Raw genomic sequence first — 16278 nt, forward strand, 5'->3', positions numbered from 1 at the left:
CACACAGGAAAAGTTGGTTATTATTTGCAGACTTGTACTTTTTCTTTTGTTGTACTTTTTTGGTCTTTTTTCTTAAAAAAAATATGTTATCTCCATAATGTACTGGTAAATATTTTTATCATAATATTACAACTTTTCCAACCTAACATAAAACCACAGAATAAAGTCAATATATTATGTAGACACATCATGTCCATTTTCCCTCATTTAAAACCAATATTTTTTTAAATAATTATCTTTTTAGTGTGGCCCTAATATTCCCAAAGTAAAGTCCAAATATACAGCATGAGTAGAAAAATGTGTCAAATAATTTACACAATCACACTTAAAAATCCATACATTATGCAATCTAATTTTATTTACTACAATGACCTGACTTTATTCTCACAATACTAAAAAAAATTAAAAAAAACGCTTGGGTATAAAGTTGCCCTGTTAAGATACATTGTGGTCATCAACAATCGTGCATTTCTTATCTACCCCTCACTCAGACACACTCGCCACACAAAAGCATCACCGACAGCTGACGGGTGTCAGCCGCATGAGGAACACTGATCTCGCTTAATTATACATGATGTGTCACAGACACGCCAGGGGAGTGAGGCTGAGAGAGCAGGGGAAAAAAAGATAGGTAGAGAGAGAGAGAATGTGAGAAAAGGTGATATGGGAGGTTAAACACAGAAAAGCGTTGAGGGAAGAGACGGATGGAATGAAGAACGGGGAAGCATGCATCCGTGAGGAAGAGGTGAGGTCAACCGCGTTATTGATCTTCACTTGACCCTTCTGTAGTACCTCTGGTATGTTACAAGTGGGGCCCCCCAAGGAGGATGGGGCCCGACACACAGTGCGTCATCTGCTTTATGGGAGCGGCGGCCCTGGCCATCGCTCTCACACGGCTGAGCCCATTTAGAACTCTGTTGCTAACCAAAACAGCAGCACCAAACAGTCTCTTTGTGGACACTGAGGCATGGTGTCAATGAGATGAGTATGAACTCATTCACTGCCATTGACGGCTATAGACATCAAAAATTCATTTGAGCTATTTCTATTAGTTTAACATTTTTTTCCTACTTTTGTTAAGTGTATGAAAACCTAGAAAAAAATAGTGTACATTTAGAACAGATGTAATATTTGTGATTAATCGTGAGTTAACTATTGAAGTCATGCAATTAATTTTAAAAAAATAAAATTAAATTATTAAAATTAAAAATTATAATCGCCTGACGCTCCTAGTTTTAACTAATCTTTTCTTTCTCTCTTTTAAATCGCGTCAGGCGATTATAATTTTTAATTGTAATTAGTTGCATGACTTCACTAGTTAACTCACGATTAATCACAAATTTGATATCTGTTCTAAATGAACAATAACAAACATTCCAGGTTTCTTGTTAACAAAAGTGGATTAAAAATGTTAAACTAATAGAAATAGTTCTAATGAATTTTTGACGTCTATAGCCATCAATGGCAGTGAATGAGTTAAATGATCTTACGTCACCAGGACGACAGCGTTTTTAATCGACAATTCCAGTAGATTCTGACATGCGACCAATCTACAATGTTGTGTGCAACAGTATTAGTAACAGTTCCTGGTGTGATACGGTGCAGTTCAATACCACTAAATTCCACTGAACACGCACAGACAGTGTTTTATGCAATAAAGGAGTCAAAGACCAACATTAAATGACACCTTTTTTTTTTTATACCACACGACATTTCAGCGTGGCATCTGCAACGTGTGCACCGGCTGACCCACATTACAGAAAGAAAGGTGAAATTAAACCAGCGACAAGAAAGAGAATTGCTGCTGCTGTTGAGAGTGACTTAGGAAGTCATGAAATATGCACAGCGGTGCACGGAACAAGCACACGGCACACTAGCAACACAAAGCCATGATTAAAAACTCTCCAGAAATTAAAACGAAAAGAACAGAAAATGAAATGAAATGAAATAAAAGAAAAGAAAAGAAAAGAGAAAGCTAGAAATAGAAAAGTGGATTTCCTTTGTGTCAAATGCCTTAAAAATCACATACAATTTAGCACATTATAAGTTGTTAAAAGTAACAAAGAAAAATACACGCAAGAAGTTACAATAAGTAAGCTGAGTCAGGATTTTTTTTTTCTTCACAATTTCAAACAGTTCCCAAATATCGAACTGAAAGGTCTCTGACATTTTTGGCTCAAAATACACTAAGTTTGTTAAAAAAGAAGAAGAATTACAGCACACTTATATACACATTGATTCAAGTTGCTCAGTTTTGAGGAGAGACTTTCTCTCAGGCAAATGCAAAGTATGGCTTTTCGTTAGCATGAGGACCAACGGCTGAGCGAGGACGTTGGGACAAAACGAGTAGATACTTATTTGATTTTGTTTCTGGGAGCCCCTCTGGCAACTATTTTTCCAAAAAGCAACGACCACCAAATGTACAGAATTTGGCGGTTTTAGTACAGAATTCTGAAAACTCCTTCCAGATGAGTTGTTCACACTTCCGCATCCAGAAAATAAATGAAAATGAAAACGGCACCTCTGGCTAATTTGAATATAGGCAGATAACAAACGATGTATTTGGTGACTTGATTATGTAAAATGGATGACAACTAAATGTTTTGAGGTTTTTATGATTATCACAGTTTGACCCAGGAAATACGGAACATATGTGATGTGGTATTCGGTTATTGGTCATTGCATTTGAATGCATGTGTTCTATAATTAAAGGTGGCAGTTTTCTCAACTTCTCTGCTTCTGATAAGCAGCTGCAGCTCAGAGCCCACCAGAATTCTCAGCGAGGGGCTGACAGGATTTCATTTGTTTGGAGATGAAGTGATAAACTTCAGTTTTTAGTTTACTGTAAAATCCCCTGAACGCTACACACCATTGTATAACCCCCCCCCCCCCCTCCTTAAAAAAACACACCCTAAAAAGCTGTTTTTTTCTCTGTACCCGTTTTCCTTTGATTTGCTGGCATCCTTTATTATACTGCCAAGTACATTTATCTATTGTAATCCAACAATAAAGCATCATATGCACTTGCAGGCTAGATTGATGTCATGCACTTTGACTGGTGGAATTCCATAATAAGAATAATTATAACAATAAAATTATATATTTTTTTAAGATCATGATCAATACCTCCTCCACCACACCCATGGAGCTCCATCATCTTTGCTGCGCTTTAGGCAAACTTCCTACCCAACTTCTCTCTCCACACATGCATTCAAGCACATACACATAAATAATTGTTCTGCCATGGGGGGCTAATTTGATGTAATTAGGCATTTTTAAGGCTGTACGTGACGCTGCACCAGAGACAAACAACACGTTATGTAAAACTACACCGGCACGCATTGAGCATGTGTGCACGAAAAGCTTTTTCTACTGCAGCCCTCAATCTGCTAATGCAATGATGCCTCGATACCTGGATGCTGCAGATGATCTCAGAGTCGTCCAGCAGGCGGATGGTGCACGGGATCTCCTGGTGGATCTCCAGGGAGCGGATGCTGGGGCTGCGGAAGCGGAGCATTTTCATCCTGGTGTGAGGCTCCGATGCGAAGCTCCGCGCAGCATGTCAGCGCATCTAAGGCTGGGATGGGTGAATGGACGGATGGAGGAGAAGGAGGAGGAGGAGGAGGAGGAGGAGAAGGATGGACAGATGGAGCACGTCTGCAGCCCTCAGCTGCGGCACAGACAGCATGGAGTCAGTTTCTCTCTCTCTTTCTCTAGCTCTATTCCTTTCTCTCCCTCTCTCACTCCCCGTCTCTCTCTGTGCAGATTCAATTTAAAGGGTCCCTGCACACAACATGATGTCATCAGGAATGTGTGATGTCACATTTACTTAGTCAGAAAAAAATGGCCAAACAACTGGTAATTATGTGTGCCACCGGCCACAAATAGACTGTAGCTGTTTTTGTTTTGTTTTTAGAAGGGGGAATCTTATTTAATATATTTTTTTTTATTAAATTAGAGGTATGCCATATTTTAAGGAGAACAAATGTTATTTAATTGCAGCACCATCTTTTATTTATATTTTGTACTATTATAATTACTGTTACTAATTAATAACTAAATCACAATAATGATATACTTTTATGAGAATATTGTAATATTTATGAAAATAAAATCATGTTTTACAAGGGGAAAAAAATTCTGTGGAGAACAATTATTTTCACCAGAATAATATAATATATGAGGAGACAACTCAGATTATTACAATAATAAAGTATTATTTACTATTTCAGTAATATTTTCATTGTTATCAAATTTGACTTGGATTTTTTTTACCAGAACAAAAAAGTCAAAATATAATAATAATAATATTATTATTAATAATAATAATAATAATGTTTTACAATAAAACTTACTTTAATGAAATTATTATTTGAGGAAAAACATCCAGATTTCCATCATACTTTCACAACAAAAGGTTATCACATCATGACATTTTTTTTTTTTTTATTAGAACAAAGATTTGAATATTATTCTTAGATTGGGGGCTCATAGTTTTATTGAAATATATGTTGATGAGACATTATATTACCCTGTTTTCTTTGGGCTGGGGTTGTCAGAATTATAGAATTATTAAACTGTTCTATTATTAGACGTTACGTGAAAACTACAATGCTTACATAATAGATTAAAGACATACACACAAATAAAACAATGTTTTGCGTCTGTTTTTAATGTGTACTGTTCCTTTAATTTTAAAACGTGATGACGTAGTACGCACACGCGGACGTTCCGTTGGCTACGTAATCATCGCAAATAGTGCAGCAGGTCCGTGTACCACTGTTTGACTATTTTTGAGTGATAACACTTTGAAATGTGCATACAAATCATTTGTTTGCGTTGTAAACTGTAGCGAAAATGTCGGGCGTTAAGTTAAAGTTAGCTAATAAACTCACCGAACACAACATTAGGTACGCCTGCAACGTTTGAAAGGGTACTCACAAATTCCGCCTAAATATCATATTGATGTAAACGATATGTAAATCTAAATATCGTTCCTGTATGTTAAAACGTGTGCATGTGTTTCTACTTTTGTTCCAGCAGGATGATCTACATCATCATGGGAGTGTCAGGCTGTGGCAAGTATGTTTTTGTCATAGGTGGCAAAAGTAACGACCCACTCACGAGTAGAAGTACTGTACAGATATTGGTGTATAAGTAGTAGTACTGATTCACTTCTAAATAATGATTTATAACGTTAAAATCCTTCACATTAACAGTGACCAAACAATAACTGTATTACCTGCATGTATAACAAATGTACATAACTTGATCTTTATCATATAATTTTTTTTCTGGTCTAAAAGCCAAAGAGCTAAACCAGTTAGTCCTTTAATGCTTGTAGAACTGACGTCTCCCACCTTTAGAGGCGCATACTGCATAGTATTACTGTAGTACATCAATGTTAACTGATGTGTTGTGTTTCTCATGCAGAAGCTCTTTGGGGGAATTCCTATCAGAAAAGGTGATTAAATCCATCACTCCAGCGCTAAATCTCAGGTGATGTTTGACCACGTCATCACCTGAACTTGTGTACACGTGTGTGTCTTGTGTCTATACGTATCAGCTAGGTTGGCCGCTGCACGAAGGCGACAGATTCCACCCCGAGGAGAATGTGGCCAAGATGGCTCATGGAGAAGCACTCGCCGACCAGGTCAGCTGGAAATTGAGCTGAGTCATTGTTTGTTTGTTTTTTATTCATATTCAATAGGGTTGGGACAACATATCCATTTTTGTGCTGCATTTTATTGTTACTGATGCATGAACTATTAATTAATATAAATAATTACACAAAATAAAAAATTCTGAGTCCATCAATTATAGTACTTGCATTTTCCCACCGGCCCCCATCATTTGGCAACATTGACAATGTTAGCAATGTGTCATGGCTGCCCCTGGTAAGCTTCCATCACACCTGTGCTGCTTTGGCTTTATTTTTCAAACGACCGAATAAACGATCAGCCAGTTTATGGCAACATGTTGGATGAGTGTCAGGCTTTCATGTGTCACTATCACACTTGGCCACGGACAACAAGGTGAGCGTGCTTTGAGGTGGACATGGAACAAAATGTGTTTCCTCTTATCTGTTTTCAGTTTTCTATTGACCACATGACAACTATGTGACTCCAATTTAGAATGATTAAATACACTGCAACCTGAGATCGTACCATTCAGAATGTGAGACCTTGCTCACTTCAGCGAGCATTCTAATAAGAGTTACCCTGTGCTCTGTCCATTTTGCTTTTTCTTTGGCTTTTTTTTTTTAAACGCTTAATCAATAAGATGCATAATTTGTTTTTGTGTGTCTTCATTTGTTTTTTTAACACATACGTTTTTTTTTACACATATGTTTGACTCCAGACTTGATTTGAAAAAAATATATCTATGTTAAGTTATATACTGTAGATGTTTTCATGATTTCCACTGTAGATTTATTTGTTGATGGTTATATTATTAATATTCTTAAATTGCTAGATTAGTGTGGAAACAAGTGAACATTTGTCAAAAATGTATACAAAAATATCATTTTAAAAATTAAAACACTAACTATATTAGTATTATTATCATTGTATATTATATCTAATTATGCAAGCATATTTTAGTTGATATTATATCTATTTATAGCGCATTTCAAGGCCCCCAAAGATGCATTTATTATGTTTGTTTGTCTTTTAATAATAAATAACAAGAATTATCATTGTATATTTTTCATTTCATTTCATTTCATTTCATTTATGTAATTTCCCATGAAAATGTTTTTTGAGTTAGCAACTTCTGGACTATTTCAATGTTTTTCATGCAAACATCCAAGCGGTACAAAGAGATGGATGGATCCAACATAATAAGTCATGATGTTCTCACTTATCTCTTCAGGATAGATTTCCTTGGCTTCTGAGACTACATGACGTCATTGAAAGGTGCGACTAAACTGGCACACACACGCACGCACACACGATGATGAAGCGTTCTAGCAATCAAAAGCATGAAATTGTCATAGAAAGATCAAAGACATGTTTCCAGTTTTTTTGGGAGGGATTGGGAAGAACCAGAGGGAAAGAGGCCAAGGAAAAATTGAAATTAGCTGAAAGTGTGCCACCATATCGCCTGCGACATCAAAAATGTTTGAGTCCAGTCGTCTTCCCCCCTCCTCTCATTCTGTTCATTTCGTTTCATTTTGCGTGTTCTGAGAGTAGACATACAAGTATATGCACATACTGGTAGATGGAATTAACGCACCGAGTATGGTTTATCAAATGAGAGACCATATCATTTATGGCGGGGGTTGGGGGAATCACAACATCAGCAAGTCAATTTGGAATCTTCTGAATCATCTAAGGGCTGACTTGGAGAAGGATCCATGCCGTATTACCCATGACAAAACTCTCACTTTCAACTCTGCGGTCGGTCAGGGTCATTTCAGCAGTAATTTGAAGTTGCCTCGCTCAGAGCAGTGCCCCAATTTTTTAATGTAGTGTTATGCACTCAGCATGAGTAAAATCAAACAAAACATGGCTTTTACGCAGTTTGTTGGCTTCCCCAAATTTAATAGAGCGATCAATTTATTTTATGTTTCTCAAGGTTTGTTTGCCTCTTCCCCAAACACTTTCAATTCCAACACCTGAAACTTCATTTCGCGCTTGCATGCTCTCCCAGGTTTTCCATGGTGAAATCCATCAGTGCAAAAGCCTCTTTTAAATACTGCAGTCTGCACCACTTTTTACACCCCTTGCGAACATTGCGGCCTGTTCGTGGGAGTAAACACGCAATTTGGAATATTGGGCCTCATACCTCCGATCTCAAGCCCTTTTAGAAGGCTGGTTGTCAGGTTAGTAAAGGGCTTGCATTCGAGAGAGTGTTGAAAATCTGCTGCTGGCGTTTTGTAATGCTTATTTGAAAGGATAAATTCAATGAAGTCAAATCATTTGATCAAAACGTTTAACTTGTATTTCCACCATCGCAGAGCAAGATCTTCCAACTCTGATGCACTTGTGGCCTGCTCTGCCCTCAAACGCCTCTACAGACTCATCCTCCTTCACGGCTCCAAAGCCCTCCCCACCTCCACCTCCTCCTCCACCCCACTTCCTCACTCCCTTCCCGGTGTCTTCTTTCTCTTACTGCATGGAGACTACGAGCTCATCCGCCAGAGGATGGTGGCCCGCAGGGGACATTTCATGAAGGCAGACCTTCTGGATTCCCAGCTTGATGTCCTGGAGATCCCCGTGGAAGAGCAGGGGGAGAACATTTTACGTCTGGATGTAAGCATGAGCACCCGTGACATGGCTGTGGAGGTGGAGAGGCACCTCAGCAGCCTCGAGTCTCCAAGATGAAGATTGAAGAGCCATCAAAATGGATCTCACTACTGTTGATGTGACCTGCAACTAGTATTGTGATCAGCGTCTTCCTATTCAGACACCCACATCATCATGGGGAGACACATGAGCACTCCTGCACAATACTGAAAATCACACAGCGTACAAGCTGCTTGTCAAGTGGATCACATGCACACATCATGTGATGTCTGAAATTTAATTTTTGGCCTCCATTAAGTGCCAATTAGAAAAAAAAGAAAGTGAAATGACATTTATGAATGGCTATACTTACTTGTATTGAAAATTAAACTGATCAACTGGAGTGTGTATGCTCTCTAGTGTTTGCTGGAGAGCATTACAAGGTGGAATAAGGTTGTTCCAGTAAGACAGCTGTTCATTTATTAGCGTAGCTGTATAATAAATTACGCACTGAACATGCAATAAGATGCAACTTGTATGAGGAAATTGGCATTTTTTTGTTACAATAATACAAAATAATATTACACCACTCAATGAGTACTAACGTAAAAAAAAAAAAAACACACACACAAAATATACAATAAGTACCGTAGACATGAGTGTTCATAAAAAAATAGAATTTGGTTTTATTCCCTAAGATACCATAACATTATATGCAGAGGACACTGCGCTCATAGGGGGGGAATGTACTTAAATAATGGTTCAATTAAAATGTGCTGCATGTAAAAAAAAAAAAAAAAAAAGCAAACGTATTCGACTTAAGTTAAATACAGCTGAACTATTCTTAGCGCGCGATTACTTTGCATACCACTAGAAGGAGCCTTGGCACCACTGACCACAATATTCACTGTTACTGCATTTGAAATCAACCAAGGTGAAATTCACTCAGTATGTCACACACCCACCTAGATTTAACTGAACCCCACTCATTATGAAACACATTCCAGATGTGTTTTTTAGCCAAAGCCAGTTGTACTACATCCACGCAGACAGAATAATTATAATGGAGGTGAGTGAATTGTAAATAATAGTACAAACGCATCCATAAAACGTACCTTCTTGTGATACTTTTGTCTGCTCCTTTATCACCATGGAAAGCTCAGGTCTGGTTGTTCTGCATAGAATCCAATCTAAGGAAGAAATATTATAGTTTCAAACTGCACATCACTTTTTTTGGGGTCTACTGTAAAGTGCTAATAAAACAACTATAGCACCGCTGCCTAAAAGAGTCGCATATTTTCTTAGCAGCAGAGAACTCATCTTATTTCTAAGATGATCTAAATGTAAATATAACACATAATAACATCTAGAAAATTTACCAAAAATAGAATACTTAAGGTTGATACTATCATCATTTTTGCTATCATTATACATATGTTGTTTCAAAGTACATTTTTAAAATGATTTGATGATAAAGATTTTTTCTTTGCAAAAAAACAACATAATTATTGTACATCAGTGTAAAAAAAAAATATTATTTTAAAACAACATACCAATAAAAAAAAATTAAAAAATGCAGCTTGTGGGTGGACTCCAGCAACTTCTTGGGACATGGTGTGGGAAACTTATCAAAATTAATTGAAGTAATAACTAAATCTACAACAAAAAAATAATGATTATAAAATGTAAAAAACAAACAAAAATAAAATACAAATGTTATTAGTTTATCAAGTTTTAAAAAATGCAAATAAAACCAATTATATTATCGCGATTTTCTCTGGCATTTAAAGGTCTTTATGAACGCCAAAAAGCGAATGTTTAAAAAAATAATAATATATATATATATATATATATATATATATATATAATAAAAAGAAGAAGAAGAAAACGCGTCTATATCCTTTTGGGCACTGTTGCGTTTCCGTACTGAAACCAGCTATCAGCTAGCAAGGAAGAGCTAACCCTTTCTCTTCTAACAGGTGAAAGTAAGACTTGGATAACTTTGACAAACGTTGCCACTCTTCGACATAAGTCACCGAGCGTCTTGGGAAAAAAACTGCGTAAGTGGCTTTTAGCCTCGTAGACTGTCGTGTGTTGTCATTTGTGGAGTTGGAGGAGCGCTGAGAAGAAAAAGAAGCCGGCTGTAGCTTTTGTGGAATCGAAGATGCTATGCGTAGCTAGCCGCCAATCAATTACCAGCTTTTTACGCTTGAAACGACCAGTATTAAGTCTTAATGTTACATAAAGATAGTAGTACATAAAGATAGTAGTAACTAGAACATTATCCTCACCAAAACTGTTCCTTCTTCCTCTCATCAGTATTAGACTTCCTCAATGGCATCGACAACAACCATCATGGTCCCCACCACCGCGTCGCGCTTCGCCCTGCTTCAGATCGACTCGGACTCCGACACGGACACTTCTGAGAAGACGGCCAACAAATCCGGCTCAGGGAAGCAACGCCCGGAAAAGTCCGGAGGGGGAAAAGCATCTCAGGGCAATGACAAGAAGAAAGACAAGAAGAAGAAGAAGAAGAAGGAACAGCAGCAAAGTGAAGCCAACGAGGTAAGAATGGCGGATGGTGGAGAGCAGGTCTCAGGTGTTCGATCAGCAATCATTCATAACAAACTTTACACTGTCTGTTTTGACTGACGGCTGTCTCATGCGAATGAGCAGTGCCTGCCCATGCCTCCATGGGGCCCTAAGCAAAATTAGATTTTGGGGCCCCCTATCACAGCCATTAATATTGATTATTGGTCATTCATACTCCTATAAACGTATTTAATGTCCTACTCTTTCATTATGAATCCCTTAGTGAAGCTATATGTGTGACTTGTTAGATTGCAACACAATGATTAAGATAATCAATACGTGTGACTTGTTAGATTGCAACACAATGATTAAGATAATCAAAATAGACAACTGGTTTGCAAACTTGCGGGCAAATCTTTGCAATATTTGGTCAATTCAGCAAATCCCCCTTCTAGCCACACAGAGCCCCAAACGAGAAGCCTGCCATGTTTGAATCTGAAATGTTAGTACTTAGACACTGAATGTCATCTAGGCCGATCGTAATACCAGCATAATAAAATACAGTAAACCAATCATTTATTTGTTTTGCTTTGAATGAAATGCAACAGCAAATGTACAAAAAGACAGTATCAAATAAAATATATATATATTTTTTTAAAGAAATACCTGAAACAAGAAAATGGCCCTATAATGGCTCTGGATTGTCGCCCCAAAAATAGCTACCAAGTTATTTGTCATTTTCTATAGTGCTTGTCCTCTTTAGGTTAGCAAATGATGTGGCACAGAGTAAACACAAATTCACACTCTTATTCACACAGTTCCATATTAAATAAGTGCATTGAGACAACTTGTGATTATGCAAGAAAAATGGCCCCTTCACGTCCTTGAACCCAAGTAACCCCAAAACAGACTTGACGTAGTTTGCGTAATGTCTCTTGTTCAGCTTCGCAATCTGGCCTTCAAGAAGATCCCGCAGAAGTCCCACGGCCTGCCGCCCTGCATGACGCTTTCGGGCATAGCCAGCGAGCTCCTCACCGCCGCTACTCCATCGCCACAACCGGGCTGGCAGCAGTGGAAGCAGAGGGACGAGCAGGTAAGAGAAAATCATGCCACAAGCGCGTGTAGCATGTTGAAGACGTGTCCTCTTTCTCACCGCAGATGACATCCGAGATGTACGAGGCAGATTTGGAGAAAGCCTTGATTCTGAGCAAACAGGAGTTCGAACAAAATAAACAGGTACTTCCAACAAGCAGTCACAATGTTGAAATTACTCTACAGTCACAAAGGAAATAGAAATTAACTTAATACAAACAAGTTAACCACTGTATATTATTTATATATATTAAAAAAAAAATTTTTGCTATTCTTTCCGCCTCATGTTACCTGTAATTTTGTTGCTATTTGTACTCACCATCTGACCTCTTCCAGCACGGAGGCAGCAAAAACAACGCGTCCTCGCCAACATCTCGCAAAGATGGCGGCGGCGGCGGCAAAGAAAAGAAGAAGAAGAACCTGCAGGCCAAAGACAAAAAGACGGTCTCTCTGCAGGACTTCCAGGCTGAAGGCAGCGCAGGTCAGACAAACGCCATCAGACCAACGAGAACGCGTGTAATGTGCGTAATTGACTTCCTGTTGCTCTTTGTAGAACACACGCACCGGAAACAGGAGAAAGAGGTGAGCATTTCGCACAAGGGGTGGGCAGTACTTGGAATGCGGGCCATGTAGGGCCCCTTTCGTTATTTATAGGGATGCGAACGAAATTTGGGCCGAAAATGAGAAATGCTTGGCCGAAAACCGAAACGCGCCCCAAAAATATATATGTAATATTTTACGTTTCTTTTTAATGAAATAATTGGTTAACTAATAATTAATTTAACTAAAAATAATGGCCTTTAAAAAAAGGAGAATGGTTTGTTATTTTACTGTATTAAACAAATTAACATATTTGAACCTGGACGCCTCCCTGGGGAGGCGTTCCGGGCATGTCCCACCGGCGGGAGGCCCCGGGGACGACCCAGGACACGCTGGAGAGACTACGTCTCTCGGCTGGCCTGCGAACGCCTTTGAGGAGCTGGCTGAAGTGGCTGGGGAGAGGGAAGTCTGGGCTTCCCTGCTAAAGCTGCTGCCCTCGCGACCCGATCGACCGATAAGCAGTAGATGATGGATGGAGGGACATATTTGAACTTCATTTATTTAACCTCATCTAGGCAAAACCTGGCCCATCTGTCCCGTTTAAAAATGAAATGTGACTCCTGAGCACCATACTTGGCCTCCCATCAGATATAATATTAACATTCACAGGAGGTCTTTATGAGACAGCATGTTCCTCCTCTCAGCAGGAAGCAGCCAACTCCGCTCTGCGACTGGGCCAGCAGGACGAGCGATTCTTTAACAAGCTGGAGGACGACGTCAACCAAATAATCCAGCGGGAGAAGAGACGCAAGCAGTACAACGGCAGACACGACGGCGACGTCTCGGCAGAACACGAGCCGGTCAGTGTGCGCACCAAAAAAAGACAGTCAATAAAGGAATACTCGAGTATAGATACTTAAGTACTGTTTGTACCGCATTGATTCCCACCACTTTGTCTTTCGAGCAGACCAATTTTCCCCCCCCCCCCCTTCTGCTATAGGACCCTCGTGCCGAGCAGCTGAAGTATGATCTGGAGAAGAAGGACCTGGAGATCCGTGAGCTGAAGAAGACCATCGCGCAGTGGGAGGTGGGACCGGGACCCCAAATGCCTCGGACGGTGTGGCAGACAATGGAGACGCGCTGACAACTCGCATCATGTGTTGCAGGTCAAATACAAAGAGGTGAAAGCAAGAAATGGGCAGCTTCTCAAGATGCTTCAGCAAGGAGAGAGTGAGTCTGACCATGCGTTGCATTTGGGGCTGAGCTACCCATTGGGGTCGAAGGTCAGGTTGCCTGCCAATCGTGGTGGTTTGAGATCTGTCTACATGTGTTGGTCCAATATTTGTATTCAAATATACATAGCTTAAAAGGCTCGTCAAAATGCAACTGTTGATGCTAACTGTTAGCACATCAATGGTATTTTCTCTTATATGTTAGCATTAAGCTGGGGGGTGGGGGGGCAATATTACGGCAATGTAGTTTGGTTGTTTGTATGCATTGCTGAGTATTTTGTTTTGTTTGTGTGTAGTGAAAGACAAAGCCGAAATCTTGCAGCAAGTGCAGGAACTGCTGCATATCAAAGAGGAGCTCTCGTCACAGGTTGGGTTGCACTTTTTTTTTTTTTTTTTTTTTAAATGACGTGTGTTTGTCTGGTAGAACGGAAATCACATAAAAGTCTCAAATGTGTGAAATTGAAAGACATTTTGGGTTGAAGCTACCACATCCTACGAGTGAATTTTCCCAAATGAGCCACAATCAAGATGGCCGACACTTTTTTTGTTGTTGAATTTTGTTGTTTTTGTCTATGCCATCTAATGTCGGTGAAAAGGTTTTAAAAAAAAATTTTACATTCAAGGATTCTGTTACCGAAAGAGCCGCTCCCAACCGCTGTGTACATTCGTGTGCAGATGTGGGAAATTATACACCTTAACTTTGTGACTTTTTGTTTTGTTTGGTGGTGTGCTATGAGATTTTTATTTTAATGTGAACAATTCACCAAGCACTGCTTGCAGCCTCATATTTCAGTATATATATTTTTTTCAGGTGACCTTACTACACGCTGCTCTGGAACAAGAACGATCTAAAGTCAAATGTCTGCAATCGGAGCAGCCCAAACATCAGGTAACTTTTTACGCTCTAGTTTCTCTTAAAATAAAAATCTAACTGTGATAGTGTGATCTGCTACTTAAATATTCACGTAAACAAAATAGTCAACATGTTGACATCACAAAAGAAAAATTAACCGCATTTCAACATTAACCGACATACTAATCTAAAAATAATGTATTTAAGAATTGTGTAGTAAAACAAATTGAAATTGGCATTTCAGTAAGGTGTTCCCACTCCATTAGGTGTCAGGCATTTTCAAAGGATAAGCAGTTTTACTTTATTTCAGCCTTGTATTATTTTTCAACTTGTTTTTACATTTGTCATAGTTTAAATGTGACTTATCATTTTTGCTTTTGTGGTTGCCAGGGTAACAAAAGAGGGAAGAAAAGTTCAGAGGATCTCTGATGGCATCGCTTGAAGTCCCAATGACATGCTAGCGAATAAACATGTTCTTGGTTTGGTTTGTTTTTATGTTGGACTGACAGCATGTCATAATGCATGCCTCTCTCTCTCTACACACACACACAAAATGGTTGTCAGTGCTGCCCCCAACAGGCACATGTTCATAGCAACAGGAGTGCCTGTTTGTTCAAAATGCCAAAATGTCTGACAGGCTTGTTGAGAAACGTTTCTAGGTTGCCCACTGTTCAGTCAATTAAAATACTTTTTCAGTGAAAAAAGTGGTTGCTTTTATTAGTTTGAATATTTAAATAATTTTGTTTTCCTAACAATAAAAAAACAATTTTTTTTTATTTGTTTCCTCAACTGCAGAGTACCAAATGTCTATTAAGGGGTTTCCCCAAAGTGTAGCAAAAAAAAACAAAAAAAACCAAGGCTTAATTTGAGGTGTAGCATTTATTTAAGATTATTGAGGCATGGCATTTACTTGTATTATCAAAACAGAGGACACTTTTTGACACGATTGTGTAGGATCCTGCTTGAAAATGCTTTGATATTGAATGAATAAGTAACCATTCTACAATATTCTGTGAACCAAAAGAACAAGTACAAAATAAATCAATCGAGATCAAGGGTACATTTTCATGTAAATGTTGAAATACAAAAGAATTACACAGCAAACTAATTGTACACTAGTCTATACTCCTAAGAGTAAACCTCACAATAATTGCAAACACTCATAAAACTAAACAATACAAAGAAAGTTTCCTGCGTCATACTGCAAAAGTGAAGTTCCATTTTTTTGGGGTAAAATTAAGATTAGTTTATTTTTAAATGTATTACAAATGTGTGTGTATATATATATATATAAATTATATATATATATATATATATGTAAATATATATATTTAAATCACATTTTAAATGTGAATTGTGGTTTTTCAACTAAAATTATGATTTTCTTATAATTACAACTAAAATTGTGTAAAATTTACATTTTTCTCATATTACATTTTAAGTTACAAACAGTACTTAATAATTAAAATGTCATTATCAAAATGATTAGCACTATTGTTACACAATATAATTTTCTCGGGTTACTAAAAATTCCCGTGTAATGTTACATTCCGTTAAGTATGTTTTTTCCTAGCAATATTACAACAAAATTATGATTTTCTTCTCATATTACACTGAAAATTAAGTTAATTAAATTCTTGTATTACAACTTGAGAATTTTCCATCTCTTAATATTACAACAAAAATCACCTAAAATGTAATTTGTTTGCACCAAATTGCATTTAAAATTCAATTTCTTCTATCACAATTACAAAAAATGAAGATTTTTTCTCATAAAATTACAAGTAAAAAACACATAAAA

General features: G+C 38.0%; 3 protein-coding genes across 4 annotated transcripts in view; 2 read left to right on the forward strand and 1 right to left on the reverse strand.

The window, feature by feature from the left end:
- frmd3 (FERM domain containing 3) overlaps positions 1-10587 on the reverse strand; it is a 60336-nt gene extending 49749 nt beyond the window's left edge. The window contains exons 1-3 of the mRNA XM_086075160.1: positions 10520-10587; positions 9344-9418; positions 3413-3670 (exon numbers count right to left, since the gene is read on the reverse strand). Coding sequence (XP_085931286.1) covers positions 3413-3523 — 111 coding nt within the window. The 5' untranslated portion in view covers positions 3524-3670; positions 9344-9418; positions 10520-10587. The remainder of the gene's footprint in view (positions 1-3412; positions 3671-9343; positions 9419-10519) is intronic.
- Positions 4729-8760, forward strand: LOC147173731 (gluconokinase-like). The gene is made up of 6 exons (XM_086075163.1): positions 4729-4910; positions 5041-5082; positions 5434-5464; positions 5567-5653; positions 6874-6917; positions 7961-8760. The coding sequence occupies exons 1-6, from the start codon at positions 4858-4860 to the stop codon at positions 8325-8327; spliced, it is 624 nt and encodes a 207-aa protein (XP_085931289.1). The 5' UTR covers positions 4729-4857; the 3' UTR covers positions 8328-8760.
- gkap1 (G kinase anchoring protein 1) lies at positions 10141-14958 on the forward strand. 2 transcript variants are annotated; one of them, XM_086075161.1, is made up of 12 exons: positions 10141-10288; positions 10548-10793; positions 11704-11853; positions 11919-11996; positions 12189-12333; positions 12406-12434; positions 13097-13252; positions 13393-13479; positions 13559-13622; positions 13921-13991; positions 14436-14513; positions 14868-14958. In XM_086075161.1, exons 2-12 carry the CDS (start codon positions 10563-10565, stop codon positions 14904-14906), a joined length of 1128 nt encoding a protein of 375 aa, XP_085931287.1. In that variant the 5' UTR covers positions 10141-10288; positions 10548-10562; the 3' UTR covers positions 14907-14958. The 2 variants fall into 2 exon arrangements, with proteins under 2 accessions (XP_085931287.1, XP_085931288.1); XM_086075162.1 differs by having other exon boundaries at positions 13100-13252.
- Positions 14959-16278: the final 1320 nt, after the last annotated feature.

The sequence above is a fragment of the Leptonotus elevatus genome, chromosome 5 (assembly GCF_054856555.1).
Source record: "Leptonotus elevatus isolate MCC_2025b chromosome 5, RoL_Lele_1.0, whole genome shotgun sequence".
NCBI lineage: Eukaryota > Metazoa > Chordata > Actinopteri > Syngnathiformes > Syngnathidae > Leptonotus > Leptonotus elevatus.